The sequence below is a fragment of the Marmota monax genome, unplaced genomic scaffold, assembly GCF_021218885.2.
Source record: "Marmota monax isolate L192 unplaced genomic scaffold, Marmota_monax_Labrador192_F-V1.1 WCK01_AAM20220418_F8-fsc00404, whole genome shotgun sequence".
Classification (NCBI taxonomy): Eukaryota; Metazoa; Chordata; class Mammalia; order Rodentia; family Sciuridae; genus Marmota; species Marmota monax.
The window spans coordinates 121,300-140,269 of NW_026694380.1; the positions used below are offsets into that span (position 1 = coordinate 121,300).

General features: G+C 43.6%; 2 protein-coding genes and 1 non-coding gene across 4 annotated transcripts; 1 reads left to right on the forward strand and 2 right to left on the reverse strand.

Moving 5' to 3' along the window:
- Positions 1-64: 64 nt before the first annotated feature.
- On the reverse strand, positions 65-3,777 carry Ncr3 (natural cytotoxicity triggering receptor 3). Its single transcript, XM_058586582.1, is given in 3 exon segments — positions 65-612; positions 615-830; positions 3,753-3,777. Coding segments are annotated over 3 exon segments (366 nt in total). The 3' UTR covers positions 65-487.
- A 1,819-nt stretch (positions 3,778-5,596) lies between these two features.
- LOC124109374 (small nucleolar RNA U13) lies at positions 5,597-5,700 on the reverse strand. The gene has a single exon (XR_006856914.1). It is a non-coding gene; the product is annotated as a small nucleolar RNA U13 (small nucleolar RNA).
- Positions 5,701-14,335: 8,635 nt separating this feature from the next.
- Aif1 (allograft inflammatory factor 1) lies at positions 14,336-16,212 on the forward strand. 2 transcript variants are annotated; one of them, XM_046467861.2, is made up of 6 exons: positions 14,336-14,501; positions 14,692-14,753; positions 14,841-14,907; positions 15,265-15,306; positions 15,506-15,668; positions 15,966-16,212. In XM_046467861.2, exons 1-6 carry the CDS (start codon positions 14,477-14,479, stop codon positions 16,048-16,050), a joined length of 444 nt encoding a protein of 147 aa, XP_046323817.1. In that variant the 5' UTR covers positions 14,336-14,476; the 3' UTR covers positions 16,051-16,212. The 2 variants fall into 2 exon arrangements, with proteins under 2 accessions (XP_046323817.1, XP_046323818.1); XM_046467862.2 differs by having other exon boundaries at positions 14,364-14,509.
- The last annotated feature ends 2,758 nt before the right edge of the window (positions 16,213-18,970 follow it).

An 18,970-nucleotide genomic window follows, 5' to 3' on the forward strand; every position in this document is an offset into this window, starting at 1 on the left:
TGGGCATCTGGAAAATTAAGAAGGAAATATACAAGACTCTAAAGGAGGAGGTAGTTATGGGGCAGAGAAGGATATATTGGGGTCTCTTGAAAAGGGTCAGAGATCACTAGGATCTGGAATCATTCCTCAGAGGCCACCCAAGGAATGGCAGCATGTCCCCATGTGATAGTGGCCTGGTGGGAGAGATGAAAGGAGCCATTCAGTGCCCCAACACTGAAGCTCTCCTCTTCATAACGTATGTCCTTTCCTCCTCCAGTTCTTACTGCCCCTCCTATCCCTCCATAATTGCTCCAGGCTCCATACTCACATTTGCTCTGGTAAGAGAGGGTGCTGCCATGGAGAGAAAACCAAAGGCATAGAATCCAGCCTGAAGGAGGAACACTGTGCTTATCTTTAGCCCATGAGGTCCTGCATGAGGGCAGTGGAGAGGAAGGGGCTTAGTTAACAAGGGCAGGGGTAGGATTCCTGATTTCCAGGGACATTCCAGTCAAGGAGGTCCTGCCTCCCCATGCCGTATTGTCTCTGCCAGCAGCTGAGTCCTATTGCCTGTGCCAACATCCAGGCCCAGCACCTCCACCCTGCACACATAGACACCAGCATCTTGGCCTTGGTGTCCTAGATGTGCAGCTCAGCCTGGTGGTCACAGAGGAATTGGGAAAAAGAAAGGGGAACCAGGCGGTCCCTGAACTGTGGGGTTCTGTTCTTCACTTCCTTCGCAGGGGCCACCTTGTCTTGGTACCATGTGACAGAGCCAATGGCTGGTCTCCCTCTGCTGGCATTGAAGGAGCAGGGCGGGAGGGCTGCAGAGAACACCCAGAGAATACAGGATCCTGGGGACAGAGAGAAAATCCAGAGATGCCTCTCTAGTTTCTCCAAGAGAAAAGAGCTTGGAGTGAATATCCCAACTGTCCCTCTTTGTAAGGCACACAGACACATGCTTTGGGTGTCTCATTAAATCTTTCCCTCTTTACTAGTTTACTAATTCCTTTTTTAGGGGGCAGGGGTACCAGGGATTGAACTCAGGGGCACTCGTCCACTGAACCACACCCCCAGACCTATTTTGTATTTTATTTAGAGACAGGGTCTCACTGAGTTGCTTAGCACCTTGCTAAATTGCTGAGGCTGGCTTTGAACTTGTGATCCTCCTGCCTTCACCTCCGGAGCTGCTGGGATTTCAGGTGTGCACCACCGCACCCCGCTAATTTAATTTCTTAACATTGTTCATTAAATCATTTTTCAAAGTCTTTCCCATTCCAATTCTCACCCTCACCCTCTCCAACTGCCTTCACAAAGGACTTGTCTTGCTGAATTTATGCTACCATGGTGCAATTGCAACTCAGTTTTGAATGTGGCTGCCTAGCTAACTAATATCATCATGATATTATTTCAGGAATTACTTTAGTACTAATAACATTCCATAATAGTAAACCATCTTTGCTATGTTTTTTGTTAGAGCATTAACTAATTAAATTTCCAGGTGAAGACATAGCTGAGATTGGTTGAAATCCTCATTGAACTTGTCCATATTGATTAATTAAATCAATTATTAAAATCTCCAGTTAAATTATCTAATTAGGGAAAAATTTCCCCCATCATTCTATTTCAGTGATTCTCAAACCTGACTGTGTATGGGAATTCCCCTAAATTACCTGTTTGTACTTTTTTTTTTCCCCCTTGAGCTGAATTTCACTTTATTGCCTAGGCTGGCCTCAAATCCCTGGGCTCAAGGGATCCTCCCCATTCAGCCTCCTGAGTAATTGGGACTACAACGCACACACACACACGCCAAAGTCTTTGTTGAAACAGATTCCTTGGTTGGCCCCTAGAGTCTGGACAGAGGCCTAAGAATTTGCCTTAGGTTCCCAGGTGGCTGAAGCTGAGAATGGAATCTACACCTAAGAAGCCCTGTATTTAGTTAACTAATATGCCTGATAGTTAAGCAATCTCTGTTAATTAAAATAGGTTTCACTAAAAAAAAGTATGTTAGACTTAATTAGGACTCCTGAACTCCTAATTATATATCCAGATCCTAGCTAATAAGCCTAGATTAATACACTTCTTAAACATCAAATGAAAATCCTACAAAAAAGATAAACCAAAATTCTGGTCCTTTTCTTCCTTCTTTCCTTGCAGCCGTTCTTACTGGTTCTTTCAACTTTATCTTACTAGGAAGGTAACTGAGAAGAAAAGGTCTCTGGCATGGAAATTTAGAATAACACTTGCAGTATGCCAGAGACCTAGAGGGGCTGTGAACCTACTGTCTACTGGCATCAACTAACAGAGGTGAGGGGAAGTGCCCACAGCTCCCCTCAGGGCACAAGGTTCAGCCCTACCAAGCTTGCTCCCCTAGGGCATCTAAGTCCAGCCTCCCCCTAGCCTCCTCCTCCCAGCCCCACACCCCTAAGGGTCCTGAGCAAATACCCTGTCATTTGGATAGACCATAATAAAGATGAGCAATAGCGTCTAGGCCATGTTGAAGGATGCTACAGTTGTTGAGGAGAACCTGGGTGGAGGTCCTCAATCACTTGTGGTCAGATCTTTGGTCACCAGATGGGGGGTAGAAAGCTTTTTAGGACAAACAGAACTCACGCATCACTTGCTAAGGACCTGACTGCCTGGGACCTTGGGTACCAAATGCATGCCTCCCTGAGGAAAGAAGATGCTGCTGCTGAAGATGTCTGGAACTCTGGGAGGTGGGGCACATGGCCCACATGCAAGGAGCAGGGTGGAGCTTAGATGGCTGGTAGCCCAAGGGTGGGTGAGACCAGGATGTGGTTCCCTCTGCTTCTGAGGTTCAAGAAGACCAACCCTTTACTCAGAATAAGCCTCCAGCAGCCCTACTGGGCCCCAAAGCTAACCTCCTTCCCCTCCCCCTTGCTCAAGTTTGCCCAAGCCCATCGTTGCCCCCAATTCCTTCCCTGAACTCTGGCCCTCCCCCTTCCCCCCAGGACTGCCCTAGAATTTCTATAAATGAGAGGATTAGAGAAGCAAGCTGATTGATGATAGGAGGCGGGCACCAGGGACTTTGTGGAGAAGCTACATTTACATAGCCTGTTTTACTCTGATAGTGTTGATTGGGTGGTTTGGCAGAGGAGTGAGTGCTGCTGATGGAGTTTGGACTCATTCATATTCAGATCTCCATTACAGGAATCCACTCCTACTGGAGGTCTGTTTATCTGCCTTCTATACAGGCTTACCCACTGGGAAATCCACTCTGTATTTTACAGACACAAATGAAAGACACATCACATTACACATAACTTTGAGTTTATATAGGGATTAGTACAAGAGTATGCCACACACCTGGTTATGTATACTGCACATAACACAGCATACAGAAAACAAGCATTACATGTAATATACCAGGTGGAACCTTTTTAAACTGTAAGCATGTATTGATTGATTGATTGATTGGTGCTGGGGATTGAACCCAGGGCCTCGTACATGTGAGTCAAGCACTCTTACCAACTGAGCTATACCCACAGCCCCTATTTATAGTTCTATTTTGAAATAAGTTCTTAGATATGTTGCCACCTATCACTGCAACTCAGAGATTTCTTTTAGAGAAGCAGTAACCTCAGGGGTAAAAATGCTGGCTTGGAACAGGCTGGGTTCAAATGCCAGCTCCCTCACAAACTAGTAACATAATCTTGAACACATAGTTTAACCTCCCTGAGCCACCTGGACAACCACACATGCCACAAAGTCTGAGAAGTATTGAGTCAGTCATTGTTCAGCAATGGAAAAGCTACCTCCCAGGGCATCTAACTGGACCATGTCGGACTGAGATGCCTTAGCAAGGCAAGAGCTGCCCCCTGCTGGTCACAGGGCATGAAAGACGTGAGACTTCATGGTGGTTTTACTCCTCTGGGCCTCATTTCCAGTTTCTTCCCTGTCCCTTACTTTGTCTCCTTCTATCAACCCCCAAACCCACCCCAAAAAGTCAATGTGGAGAAAATTATCTCTTCTACTTCAACTGTGAGAAAGCCACAGTTTGGGGAGCAAGGCAAGGTCAACACTAGTGGGGACATGGAATGGGCCACCAGATACTCACATGTGGAAGTATTCCATGTCCCAGGTCCATGTGGCTTAGAAGCCGAGTCAGGCTAAGTTGGAGTCCCAGTTCCACTACTTACATATCTGTAAAATGGGAGTCTCTCCTGTAAACTCCCAGATCCCTCTGCATCAGATGTTCAGTGTACAGTGATTCAGATTTCCCCAGTCCTGGGATAAGGTGAACAGAGTTATTGCTGAGACTGAACTCAAGGATGTCCTTCTCTCTACCCAAGACCTCCAAACCATTCATCATAGCTTGGAATGCTGTGGATTCTAAATACAGTACTTAGGGGTTTTTTTCTTTATTTCATTTAGAATAAATCCCGTTATGTGTAAGGATTTGAGGACCCCTTCAAATAACTCTGAGAACTTGTAGGGAAGTGTAACCTGCAGGATGGGAACTACTAGGTTAATCCGCTTGGTGGACACAAGGATGGAATTTTTCAAAAGAAAACTCTTGCTGAGATCTGACTTAGTGGTAGAGTACTTTCCTGGCAAAAAAGAAAGAAAGAAAGAAAGAAAAAACAGCTGTGGCCTGGTTGGAGGATGGGCAGGGGTGAATTTCCTCTGGCTAAGTTCCTGTCAATGATTGTCAGCTAATGAATGGCTCTCAGATTGTCACACTTTCTACGCCTGAAAACAGCTTCTCTTCAAGGTTCACAGCATCTGATTCTACCACTTTCGGTCTTGCCTTTTGGCTGTCAGCATCCCTCAGGCCTGAGTCCCCCCATATTCCTGTACTTTACACACACTCCTGTATCTTCACACCATCCTCCTATTGCAGAACTCCCTCACATTCATAAAGAGTTGCACTTGAGCCTTGTGAGGTGGTGCACACCTGTAATCCCAGCAGCTCTGGAGGCTGAGGCTGGAGGATCGAGAATTCAAAGCTCACCTTAGCAACCTCAGAGCGCTGAGCAACTTAGTGAGACTGTGTCTCTAAATAAAATACAAACTAGGGCTGGGAATGTGTCTCAGTGAGCCTCTGAGTTCAATCCCCAGTATAAAAAATGTGGGGAGGGCCTGGGGATGTGATTCAGTGGTAAAGCACCCCTGGGTTCAATTCCCAGTATCAAAAAAAATTTTTTAAAGAGCTTCACCTGACTTTTCATCTTCCTATTAGTGGACTTAATGCCCACAAAAATGACATTTTTAACATTGATATAGCATAGATTTAAGTGAAGAGTTTGATGACCCTTGACAAATATATATGCCCATGTAAACCACGCTGCAGTTCCCAAAAGCCCAGCAAATCCCCCATTCCCCTTTCTGGTCAATCCATATCCCCTCCCAGAAGCAACCATTGATTTATCCTTAACTTCACAGTTGCTTCACTTCCTCTACTCCAACCATCAGCTTGACTCTATATGACTTATATCTTAGAGCTTGTCACCAGGGAAGCCCCCAAATTCCTGTACCTTACACACACTCCTGTACCTTCACACCATCCTCCTGTTGCAGAACTTTTGTATTGTTTCTCCCATTTTCATTCAACAAATTTGGAGCAAATGCAATGGGTTCACAGAAAGTTTCTATTTTACATCAGGTGGTTCATGTGCCAATATCATAATAGGATTTCAGAATAGCACATCTCACACAATAGTGTGAAAACCCAACCATCATATTTATGAATCATAAAAGGATCCATAGCCACAGTTTTAATTGCTGCTTATTCTCTGATGAGTCCCCAATCTATATTTCTATCTTCAGCGTCTTTCTTGAGACTAAGCCCAGAATATTTATCTGTCCTCCTAAATGTTCGATAGGCATTTCAAAATCATCAGTGTCTACCCAAATCATGTCAGCCTCCTAAAATTCCTGTCTCAATGAGTGGAAGCTATCCACCCAGGCATTTAAGGTCCCAAACCTGGAATTGATCCTACTATGCCTTCTCCCTCAGTTCCTCCATCCAAACAATCTTCAAGTCCTGTCCATGCTGCCTCTGAAACATATCAGGTGTCTTTCCCCACCTCTTCATTCCCACTGCTGGTTAAGGCCTTTGTCATCTTGGATGAAACCAGTATAATTTTTTTTTCTGATAAATAATGTGCATTCTGCTCGGTAGTCTTTCCACTCCTTCTTTGCTGAGCAACAAAGTCCATTCATTTATTCAGCAACACTTTTATTGATATGTTCATTTATATTTACTTCTATTTTTTTTTTTTTGAGAGATAGCCTTGCTCTGTGATAGACTGACCTTAAACTCCTTTCAAATAGCTAAAACAATAGGTGTGTGCCATTGCATATGGCTTAGTGATGCTTTCAATAAGTGACTTCTGTGGGCCAAACACCCTATTCTTATCTCTCCCTCATTTCTCATGTCTCTTTCTGTCTCACCACCTTTATTCATATCACTTGTTTCTTCTCCATCTTTCTGTCCACACCCCGCATCTGCCTCCATCTCTCTCCCCCCCTCTCTCTCTCACACACACATACACAGTCCCCATCTCTCTCCACACCTCTTTTTGCTTCCCCATCTTTCTCCATGTTTTTCCTTCCATCCCTCCTCATTAGCACACTTTCTCTGACCCTATCTTCCTTGCTCTCCTTCTCCCCCATTTCTCCTTGTTAAGAGAGTGAACAAGGCCAGCAGTGAGACACTCATCTCTTCCATCTGGGGCCCTTTGCCCCTCCACTTAGAAGGCATCCTTGACTCTACCAGGCTGCTTGGCACATGTCAGGAAAATTTAAAAACACATTTCTAATTCTTTTTGGAGGGGAACTAGGGATTGAAATCACTTCTCTACAACTGAGTCACATCCCAGCCTTTTTTATTTTCTATTTTGATACAGAGTCTCACTAAGTTGCTGGGGCTGGCCATGAACTTGTGATCCTCCTGCCTTAACCTCCTAAGTCATTGGGAAGATAGGCATGGGCTACCATGCACAATTCATGTAGGTTTTTAAATTTCAAAATTCAGCTGTCATCCCATTGACTCAGGAGGCTGAGGCTAGAAAATCAAAAAATTTAAGGCCTATATGGACAATTTAGCAATGCCCTCAGGATAAAAAAAAATAAAATAAAAAAGGTGGTAGAGCAGCCCTGGGTTCAGTCTCTAGCAGGGCCAGTGAGCATGTGCATGCGTGCGCACACACACACACACACACATAATAATAAAATAAAATAAGCTATCTTTGAAGTTATCTACTTCCAAGACTGAGGATGTGGCTTAGTGGTAGAGTGCTTGCCTAGCATGAGTAAGGCTCTGAGTTGGACCCCCAGCACCACAATAAAATAAAATCCCATTCTAAATAATTTAAATGCTTTTAATATTTTAATAATTTAAATGCATTTAATATTTTCTGTCTAGAGAAAATATCTCTCTTTAGAGAAAATATCTGTTTAGAGAAAATATTATAGTAGAATTTAAAATATTTTGAATTTTGAATTGAATGACAGAGATAATACTGCCTATTAAAAATGTGGGATGTAGGACTGGGGCTGTAGTTCAGTGGCAGTGTTAGCTTAGCATGCACGAGGCAATGGGTTCGATCCTCAGCACCTCATAAAAATAAACAAATAGGCTGGGATTGTGGCTCAGAGGTAGAGCGGCTCACCTAGCACAGGTGGGACCCAGGTTTGATCCTCAGCACCACATAAAAATAAATAAATAAATAAAGGCATTGTATTGTGTCCATCTACACCTAAAAAATAAATATTAAAAAATAGTTAAAACAATAAACAAATAAAATAAAGGAATTTTGTCCATCTACAAATGAGATGGATAAAAAAAAGAAGGAAGGGACAGACGTACTGGCGATGTAGCTCAGGGGTAGAATGCTTGCCTAGTATGTGGAAAAAATGTTTCTTTTTGAAATGGCTTTGTATTTTTCTGCTGTTTCTTGCCTCCTGCTCCCATTCATAGTCTCCTGTTACCTGTAGTCTCTTCTCTGAGTAGTTGTATTTCTGATGTGTGGCCTGCTTGCATTGCTAAGATGATAAGTTTTGTTTTTCTGTTCATGATGGAATTTTGGACTGAATTTCCATCTGCTTTTAGCACTACATTTCTGATAAGTTTCATTGCTCTTTTTTTTTTCTCCCCCCCTTTTTTTTTGGGGGGGGGGGGTATTGGGGATTGAAGCCAGGGTATTTAAACTCTGAGCCCATCTCCAGTCCTTTTTATTTTTTATTTTGAAACAGGGCCTCGCTAAGTTGCTGAGGCTGGCCTCAAACTTGCAGTCCTCCTGCCTCACCTTCCAAAGTCGCTGAGATTACGGGTGTGCACCACCGCACTAGGCTCTCCTGATTAGTTGTACAGAAGTTTTAGTCATTTCTTTTTGCTACTCATACTTAAATGGTAGATTTTTCTGAATGATTAACAGGAGGGCCTTGTAAAGGGTAGGAGAGGATTCAGAACAGCTTTCCTGGTTTACAAATTCAAAGACTCTTTTGCTACAATAATGAGTTTATTTCCTTAAAACCTGGCACCTTTGTATAGCCAGTACTTGCTCTGCTTCTGCAAACCTTTCCATGCTTCTGTGTTTCACAGCAGCTCCCACAGACTGTTATCACCCCATACACCTAAAAAGATGCACTCTGTGAAGGATTTTCACTCTGTATTCAAAGAATTTTGCTAGCATGTTCTGAGATCTGCCATTTCTGGGTCCCTCTGGGCATTTTAATCATTCTCTCTCCACCTACCCCAGTCTTTCCTCTATTCTAGCAACCCTGCTCTCGATTTTTCCTTCTGAGGGTGAAGCCTTTCCTCCCAGGAATGAGTAGGTATTTGCCAATACTGAAGTCACCAGGACCCTTCAGTGCAGCTCTTCTCTGCCGCGCTGTTGGGAACTGCCTGCCCAACTTGGATTTTAGACACACATATACATAATTTGGAATTTGTAGCTTCTGTGCTTCTCAGCTTTACTGAAAATGGTGTGTGTGTGTGTGTGTGTGTGTGTGTCCATTCTCTTCATTGCTCTATATGGATTCCAGGAAACAAGGGGGAGATTTAGAAATAAACTGCTGTCACATTCCTCTCAAAGCCCTACATGGAGACTTTGTAGACAAGGAAAAGCTTCTGGCAATGGCAGCAGGTGAACTGGTTTGGGTTCTACAGGCTGTGCCCTGAAGGCTCTGAACCCTGACTTATTTTCCTACTTCAAGAACAGCTGCTCAGTAACCACACTCCAGCAGTGCTACAGACATCAGGATATCCTTTTGTTCATTTACAACAAGAAACTGCACTGCAGAGATCTATTTCTTCCCAGCCCCTTGTTCTCCCTCCAGATACACACAAGCACTGTGTCAATCAGGGTTCCACAGGAAACAGCACCCACAAATTAGGACAATTGGAAGAAGACATTTTATTTACAAAGGTGTGGGTGACTGCTGGGAAATGCAAGGGATAGTGCTACCCTGGCCCAAAGGAAGGAAAAGAGAGGGAAGTTCCAACAGGGGTTCTGACTTATTTGGTGCCACACATCCCTTTGGCATTCTAGTAAAACACAAAATATATAATATTGAAACCAAAATAGACCCAGTGAATTGCATTCCACTTACCAAAATATTAATAAAACCCTGCAAACTTGCAATAGAATAAATCATGTACTTCTTTATTGCCATATTAAATAAAAGATAACATTTGAAACCCAGGAAAGTTGAAGTTTAAATTTAATAAAGACATATCAGTACAAAAGATGTTGTTGCTTAGCTTGAATAAGATCTTTAAACTGTGAAGTGGTCTTTGACAAAGCAAAACACAGACATAGGACAGTTTCACAGCTCATGTGAAATCTCTCTTCTGGGCTACTGAAACCCAGAAGACAGTCGTAAGAACTGTTCCTGAGGTAGGGTCTAGAGAGGAGTATTGTCCTTAATTGAGGTTTAGGTATGCCTGAGGTGACCTTGTGGGGAGACAGCCAGGGGGATGGTTACTCCAAGCTAGTGTGTTCCCTTCCAGTGCATTCTCTTCTTGTAGGCACACTCTATGGAACCTAACTTTAAATAGCAGTCCCCTGGAGAGCACAGAATCATAACAAGGGCCCTTAGCAACACAGGGCACTGACAAAGTAGCTCTATTCACATAGGATTCCAGTGGTTCCCTTTTTGGAACTAAGTCAGCATTCTGTCCCTACTCCTGAGCAGCCCCAGCACCCAATGACAGGTCCTTAAGCTATGTTAGTACCTTCAGGCAATACCTGGAAAGCCCTGCAAGCTCAGGAACTGCTCTATTTCTTCAGGATATCTGCTCTCAAATTTGAGTGTATATTAGAAGCAACAGAGACACATGAAAAAATCTATTGTTGAGCTGGGTGCAGTGGCGCATGCCTTTAATCTCCGTGCTTTGTGAGCCTGAGGCAGGAGGATTGCAAGTTCAAAGCCAGCCTCAGCAATTTAGTGAGCCCTAAGCAATTCAGCTGAGGCAGGAGGATCACAAGTTCATGGCCAGTCTCAAAATAAAACTTTTAGAAAGAACTGAGAAAAATGGGTTGGGGTTGTGGCTGAGTGGTAGAGCACTTGCCTAGCATGTGTGAGGCACTGGTTTCAATTCTCAGCACCACATATAAATAAATAAATAAATATAAACAATTAATATGTGTGTGTGTGTGTATAAAGATCTGAGAGCTGGGCATGGTTGTGCACACCTGTAATCCCAACAGCTTGGGAGGCTGGCAAGGCACTAAGCAACTCAGTGAGACCCTGTCTCTAAATAAAATACAAACTAGGGCTGAGGATGTGGTTCAGTGGTCGAGTGCTTCTGAGTTCAATCTCTGGTTTAAAAAAAAAAAAAAGATCTGAGAAAAAATTAAAAAGGCCTGGGGATATAGTTTAGTGGTAGAGTGCCCTGGGTTCAGTCCCCAGTGGTAGGGGGTGGGGGCTTTCGGCCCTCCCTCCCACCAATGGCTGTGTTTTAATCAGTCTTGTCTGTGTGATGAAGCCTCCATAAATACTCAAAAGGATGGGGTTCAGAGAGCTGCCAGGTTGGGGAACACATGGAAGTGATGGGAATGTGGCATGCCCAGGGAGGACATGGAAGCTCCCTACTCCTCTCCCAGTACCTGCCCTATGCATCTCTTCTATGTCCTGAGTTGTATCCTTTATAACAAATCAGTAAACATAAATAAAGTGTTTCCCTGAGTTCTGTGAGCCATTCTAGCAAATTATTGAACTCAAGGAGCGGATCATACCCTCCTCTAGTTTGTAGCTGACTGGCCAGAAGTATAAGAGGTGGAAACTTGTGTTGGGCACAGTGGCCCATGCCTGTATTCCCAGAGGCTTGAGACGCTGAGGCAGGAGTATCGCAAGTTCAGCAAAAGCGAGGTGTTAAGCAACTCTGTGAGACTCTGTCTCTAAATAAAATACAAAATAGGGCTGGGGATGTGTGTCAGTGGTGAGAGCCCCTGAGTTCAATCCCCAGCACCCCCCCCAAAAAAAAGAGGTGGAAACTTGTAATTAGCATCCTAACTGGGGGTGAGGGGTCTTATGGGATGAAGCCCTTTGACTTGTGGGATTGGTAGATAGTATCAGAACTGAATTAAATTGTAGGACACCAAAGTATCCAACAAAGAGTTGGAGAATTGGTTGGTGTTGGGGGAATCCCACATGAAGTGTTATGAACAACAAGATAAATTGTGTAGGGCTGGGGATATGGCTCAAGCGGTAGTGTGCTTGCCTAGCATGTGTGAAGCACTGGGTTCGATTCTCAGCACCATGTAAAAAAAAAAAAAGATATTGTGTCCACCTAAAACTAAAAATGAATATTTAAAAAAAAAAGATAAATAGTGTATTTTTCCTTTTTACTCTTAAAGCCACACAACTTGTTCCCTCACCTCTTTGAAATCTGCTTAAATATCACTTTCTCAGAGAAAACTTCACTGCTTACTCTATTCAAAACTGCACTCTACACATGGCATTTTTATCCTCCGTCCCTACTTTTCCTCCTTCACCTTTTTTTAAAATATTTATTTATTTATTTTTTAGTTTTTGGCGAACACAACATCTTTGTTTGTATGTGGTGCTGAGGATCGAACCCGGGCCGCCCGCATGCCAGGCTAGCGTGCTACCGCTTGAGCCACATCCCCAGCCCCTCCTCCTTCACCTTTAATATACTTCTTTATACTTATTGTTTTCCTTCCCCAATTTGACTGACTATGAGGACAAGAGTTTTCATTTGTTTGGTTCATCAGCCCTGGAAGCATGCATGGCATATAATAGGCAGGCACTCAATACATGTTTGAATAAATGCATGAATAGAGAAGCAAATTGCCCCAAGCGGGCAGAGAGAGCACTGGGAGGGCAGGGGCTGAGTCTCTCTGAAGCTGCTACAAAGGGAACTCAAGAAGTCAAGAGTCCACCCCGGCATCCCCACCCCATCTCAGTCAGGAAGAGGCAGTGAGAAGTGAAAACTCAGCTATGAAGCAGAAGTAGCTGAGAAGACAGCAGAAGGAAAGGGGTCTACATCAGTACTGGGACAGGGTGGTGGGGCCCAGGGCAAGGACTTTGGACAAGGAGGACTCAGTGAGGGGGATGCTGTCTCCTCACTTTCCTGAAAGTGAAGTGAAGAGTAGAAAAGGGAGAAAGGCTATGCCTAGGGAGGGCATTTATTAGAAAGTACTCACACACTCTGCTGAATCCATGGTGACCAGCACCCTTAAAACACACACACACACATACACGGGGTGGGGTCGGGGGGTGTGCAAGCTGGTGCTTGTGATGTCAGCTTCTCTGCAGTTTGAGAACCACTTTCAGTTTCGCTGAGTATCTATTTAAATTCTTGAATTCCACTGGGTGCACACCTGTAATCTCTCAGTGGCTAGGAAGGCTGAGAAGCAGAAGGATCCCAGGTTCAAGGCCAGCCTTAGCAGCTTAGTGAGGCCCTGTCTGAAAAAATAAAAATAAAAAGGGCTGGGGATATGGCTCTGTGGTAGAGTCACCCTGAGCTCAATCCCCAGTACTACAAAGTTCTGAACTCTTCAAGTCCTGAACTCTTTACATTTTAACAAGGATTTCAAAGAAGACAAGATGAGGTGACATTGCACATCCTAAAGCAAATAAATTAAATCCTCCATTAGGCATTTCCATGTTTCCAAGTGCCCCTCTAGAACTGCCAGGAGTGAGGGTTCCCTCTATTGCTAGGCCCTGTATCTATCTCACCACCTTCCTGGATTGTCCATGGATTTCAGAGTCTTCTCCCATCCACAATGCAGAAAAATTCAGCCAGCCCTCCCTTGGCTCCCTATCCTAACCCATGTGCCCAGACTAATGAAACCTAACAAAGTTCAAAACTTTATAGTTATCTGAATATCATGACTTATTCAAGGGAAATATTTGTTTATTCCTGATAATAAATGCCCTGGGATCTTACTGTCCTTCCCCCATATCTTCAATAGCTTATCAAAATATTTCTTTGCATAAGGGATATAACTCAGTGGTAGAGCATTTGACTAGCATGATCGAGGAGGACCTGAGTTGGATCCCCAGTAATGGAAAAAAAAACTTAGAAACAAAAAAAGCACCCCCCCAAAAAATTATTTCAATACATCTGTAATCTAACATGCTCATGAGGCAGAAGTAATAGGATCACAAGTTTGAGGCCAGACTGGGCAACTTAGTGAGACAAATTTAAAAACTGTCTGAAATAAAATAAAAAGGTTTGGATGTAGCTCTGTGGTAGTGTACTTGCTTAGCAGGTATGAAACCCTGGGTTTAATCCCCAGCATACACAGGAGTGGAATTGAGCAAAGTAGAGTACCTGTAGTCCCATCTACTTAGGAAGCTAAAATAGGAAGATCACTTAAGCCCAAAAGAAGAAGAAGAAGAAGCCAGGAATGATGGCACGTATCTGTAATCCCACTACTCTGTAATCCTAGTTACTCAGGAGGCTAGGCAGGAGGATTGCAAATTTAAGGCTAGCCTCAACAACTTGGCAAAACCTGTCTCAAAATTAAAAATAAAAAGGGCTATGGGCCAGGCATAGTAGTGAATGCCTGAAATCCCAGAGGCTCCAGAGGCTAGACAGGAGGATCACAAGACCAGCCTCAGCAATGGCAAGGCGCTAAGCAACTCAGTGAGACCCTGTCTCTAAATAAAATACAAAATAGGGCTGGGGGTGTGGCTCAGTCCCCAGTACCCACCTCCAAAAAAAAAAGGGCTATGGATGTAGATATCCCTGGGTTCAATCCCCACTGCCACACACATATACACACACACAAAAGGAGTTTATAGAATGTTCTTTTTTCATGTCCTTTTTATGCCTACTCCCCCTTCTTCCTGGGGTGCTGGTGTCAGCAGAAGTTGATGGGGAAGTGAGATCTAAGAGGTAGCAAAGAGGGGAATGAGGAGAAAGGGGAAGTTTGGGAGGGAGGCCTCAGGGGAGACTGGTGGGAGAGAAGAGCCGGCAGACTAACAGACAGAGCCAGTCTGGTTCTCTCTCCCTACTGCCACCTGCCACCTGCCACCTGCCACGGGCATCTGCTGAGCTATGAGCCAAACCAGGGATTTACAGGGTAGGGAGGTATAAAGGCTGGAGCTTGCAATGGGAACAAGGAGGTGGGCAGCCCTGGGCCAGGGAGCTAGGTTAGGGCAGGCGGAAGGAGGGGAGAGCTCCAGGACAGAATTGTGGGTGACTCTGGGCTGGGTGTGGGGGTGCGGAGAGTAAGGGAGGGGTGAGGGTTGATCAATCTTTGTATTCCTCAGGAGGTAAAGCTTTTGGACTACTGAAGGCCCAGCAGGAAGAGAGACTGAATGAGATCAACAAGGTAAAAGGAAGACCTGAGGAGGCAGAGCCTGGGGGATGGAGCCCTGGGGCAGAGGGAGCCAATCCTGCTGTTACCTTTCCCCAACAGCAATTCCTGGAGGATCCCAAATACAGCACTGATGAGGATCTACCCTCCAAACTGGAAGCCTTCAAGAGTGAGGGGGAAACTGTTAGGGTGGAAAGGGGCCTGGTAGGCTTGGGGGTAGGATTTCTACAAGAACCCAGAGGGGACAATGAAAACGCAGAATTGACTTTGTTGTAGGAAAAGGAGAACCTACCTTGATTGTTCCCCTCCCACATTGGAGTCCCTTTCCCTGGCTTGCCCCTCTTAGCACCCCTCTAATTCCCTCCACTTTAACAGGGCTTCTCAACCCTTCAACCCTACTTCCTCCGCCTGCCCCTCCTCCTTCTTCCACATCTTCTTTCTCAGCTGGTCAGCCACCTCTTTCTCAATCCCCTTCCCTGGACCCTACAACCAGGGCTTACCCTATCTGCTTTCTTCCCTCATTCAGAAAAATATATGGAGTTTGACCTGAACGGAAATGGAGATATTGGTAAGAAAAGGGTGATTTGGGGGAGTGTGCAGGCCTAGGCAGATGAAAAACTCTTCCACTTATTCTGTTCCCTGTGGCTTTGGGGGAGAGTCTACCTACCAGAGTAAGAGGACGGAGAATGAGAATTTGGAGGTGGGAAAGGAGGCAGAGAGAGAGAGGGATTCCCTTTCTTCTCCACATCCTGATCCTCTCCCTCCAGATATCATGTCCTTGAAGCAAATGCTAGAGAAACTTGGGATCCCCAAGACCCACCTAGAGCTTAAGAAATTAATTAGAGAGGTGTCAAGTGGCTCTGGGGAGACATTCAGCTATCCTGACTTTCTCAGAATGATGCTGGGCAAGAGATCCGCCATCTTAAAAATGTAAGAGTCCATTTCCAACTTCCCCTATATTTACCATTTTCTTGTCCACCCCCAGCCCTACTCTTATCCCCAGCCTCAACTGCTATACATTACTCAGCATCCACTTTTCCATTGTGACAGGGACTCTTCCAAGGTCCTCTTCCCATCCCTATTCCTCTGCATAGCTCCTAGCACTGCCACCTCTGCTCTCATTCTTCCTCCTCCCACCCTCACAACCCCGTCCCCTTGAGACACTCACAGCAGCCTAAGATTTGTTCCCTTGAAAAAAGTGTTCCTTGATACCTGTGTCTCTTCCAGGATCTTAATGTATGAGGAGAAAGCAAGAGAACAGGAAAAGCCAACGGGTCCCCCAGCCAAGAAGGCTATCTCTGAATTGCCCTAATTTGTGTGTATGTGTGTGTGTGTGTTATGTGTGTGTACACACATGTGCATGTCCACAGCGAGATTGAAGGGGCTTCTAATGATCCCAACATGAAAAAACAAAACAAAACAAAAAACCAAAATTGTGAGCCAGTCAAACGAAATAAATTATCCTTCCCTTCCAGATCAAGTCTGTATGGTTTTTATTTTGGGGATTTTTCTCCCCCTGGGCTTGGGAAAGAGAGATGATATATCTTCCAGGGAAAGACAGCAAGGACTTGTTCAAATAAACAATCTATCAACAATTCTGTAGCTATGTGTGGTGGCACACACCTTCAAGCCCAGCTATTTGAGAGGCAGGGGCAGGAGGATAGCAAATTCATGACCACTCTAGGCAAAAATAAAAAGTCCTGGCATAGTGGAACACACCTGTAGTCAATTCAGGAGGCTAAGGCAGGAAGATTACAAGTTCAAGGCCAGCCTCAGCAACTTAGTGAGACCCTCAGCAACTTAATGAGATCCTGTCTCAAAATAAAAAATTAAAAGTACTGGAGATGTAGGTTGGTGATAAAGTGTCCCTGGATTTAATCCCAAGTACCAAAACCAAAATAAAAAGGGCTGGGAATATAGCTCAGTGACAGAGTACTCCAGGTTCAATCTTCAGTACTGCAAAAAATTAAAATAAATAAAAAATTGTAGTATCTACTACAACAGATGGCTCTGTGCACCAAGGGGGATTCCAGATGTATAAGACAGTTGTGACCTGAAGAAATTTAGGTAGGCTATTTTTAAAAATCTGTTTATTTGGCACAAGTCCATGGTAACTTTCACAAAAGAATGAGGATTACTTTGAACTAACGTTCTCCACTACTATAGTTTTCTGACCTTGACAAATCTCTCAGCCTCTCTGAGGTTTTTATCTGAAAATGGGGATAATATATCTTGCCTGGCATATCACAAGCCCTTAATGTTTAAAACTTGAATGAATGAATGAATGAAAGAACTGATGTCATTAAATGAAGTAAAGGATTTACAATACTATAAGTTCTGATAACTTAAGAGTTAAATGAGTCATTGAGATCCTCCTATTGGGGAAAAGCTATAGAAACCCAGTTTATCATTGTGAGCATGTCTGAATATGTAACAACAAATCCCGCTACTATATACAACTATAATGCACCAATAAAAACATGGAAAGAAAGAAAAGGGGGCAGATAATGGAGACACAGGATCTCTTGAGTTGAAGAAAGGGGTGAACAGTCAAATCCAGGGAAGGTAGGAGCCTAAGAGCTTCATAGTATTTGATGAGGCCAGACCTTTCCTCCTCCAAGGTATCCAGATGAGTCAACTCTAACAACCCTCACTCTTTGGACAGTATTTCAGATATCTTTCTCACCCCCGCCCCACCCCAGCCTTTTTTTTTTTTTTTTGGCGCACAGTTGGTTGGCCAGTGAAGGGGTTCGTCAAGCCCAGGGCTTCCTGCATGCTGGACAAGCACTGTAACACTGAGCTACATTCCTAACCTCATGTTTCTTAAGTCCCTTGATAATGAGAATCTGATTATCCCAGTTTAATTCACATACTGAGCATGTACTGGACCACTAAGCCTTTCATAGTGGCTCTTCCCAGTGGGGAAGCCAGGAAGGCATCCAGGTAGGTAATTCCTATAGAGCTGCAGTGACTGTATACGACTTCAGATGATATAGAGATCATTGCTTCATGACCAAAACTTAATCATTGAATAAGTTAATACGTATCTAACTGTAATGAAATTCATAGCTAACCTTTATTGAGCACCTACTATGTACAGGATACTATTCTAAATACTTTCCATGTATTAATTCATTTAATTTTCACAACAACCCTGGGGCTTAAATAATTCATTCATTCAGGATAAATAGCGTTATACTCATACCATGTACTATTACCACCCAGCAATAAGAATTAAGAAGCTACAACTGCACACAACAACATGAATGAATATTATATATACAGTGTTGAGCAAGAGGAATCCTTACTGTATAGTTTGTATAAAATATAAGAAAGGTAAAATTCAGGTATATTATATGTAGTTGGGATAGTAATTAGCCTTGGGAGAGGGTACTAACAAGCAGAAGTTCCAGGGCAGCTTCTGAGATGGGGTGCTAGTTAAGATTCTGTTTTTGTGATCACATGTTCTGCTTAGTTTGTGAAAATTCATACATATTTATTACATACATATATATTGTGCTGTGATTAAAAAATGTTAAATCCTTTATTTTATAGGCATCAACTACAGGCTAGTCTCTTTTTATAAGTTCTTGAGATGTAAAAGTGAACAAAACAAACATCTCTCTCTTTCATTCTATTTTGGGAATTGGTAGAGGAGGAGAAAGACTGTCAACAAACAAAATTTAAAATTTATATGGGGTCTGGGGATTCAATTTAGAGGTAGAGTGCTTACCTAGCAAACCTGAGGGCCAGGATGGGATCTCCAGCTCCAAAAATAACAACAAATAAAACTTATATATTAGGAAATGATAAGTAGTATGAATTGGGCATGGTGGTGCACACCTGTAATCCCAGCAACTTGGGAGGCTGAGGCAGGAGGATACCAAGTTCAAGGCCAGCGTCAGCAATTTAGCAAGGCTCTAAGCAACTTACTAAGATCCTGTCTCATGGTCTGGGGCTGTAGCTCATGCCTCACATGTGTGAGGTACTAGGTTCGATCCTCAGCACCACATATAAATAAATAAATAAATAAAAGATATTGTGTCCATATACAACTAAAAAAAAATCCTGTCTTAAAATAAAAAATATAAAGGACTGGGGATGTGGCTCAGTTGGTTAAGTGCCCTAAGTTCAATCCCCAGTATCACAAAAGTGAGGAATGAGGGGGTACCAGGATTTAGGGGTGGGGGCAGAGGAGATTAAAATTTGAAACAGTTAATAAGGATAGGCCT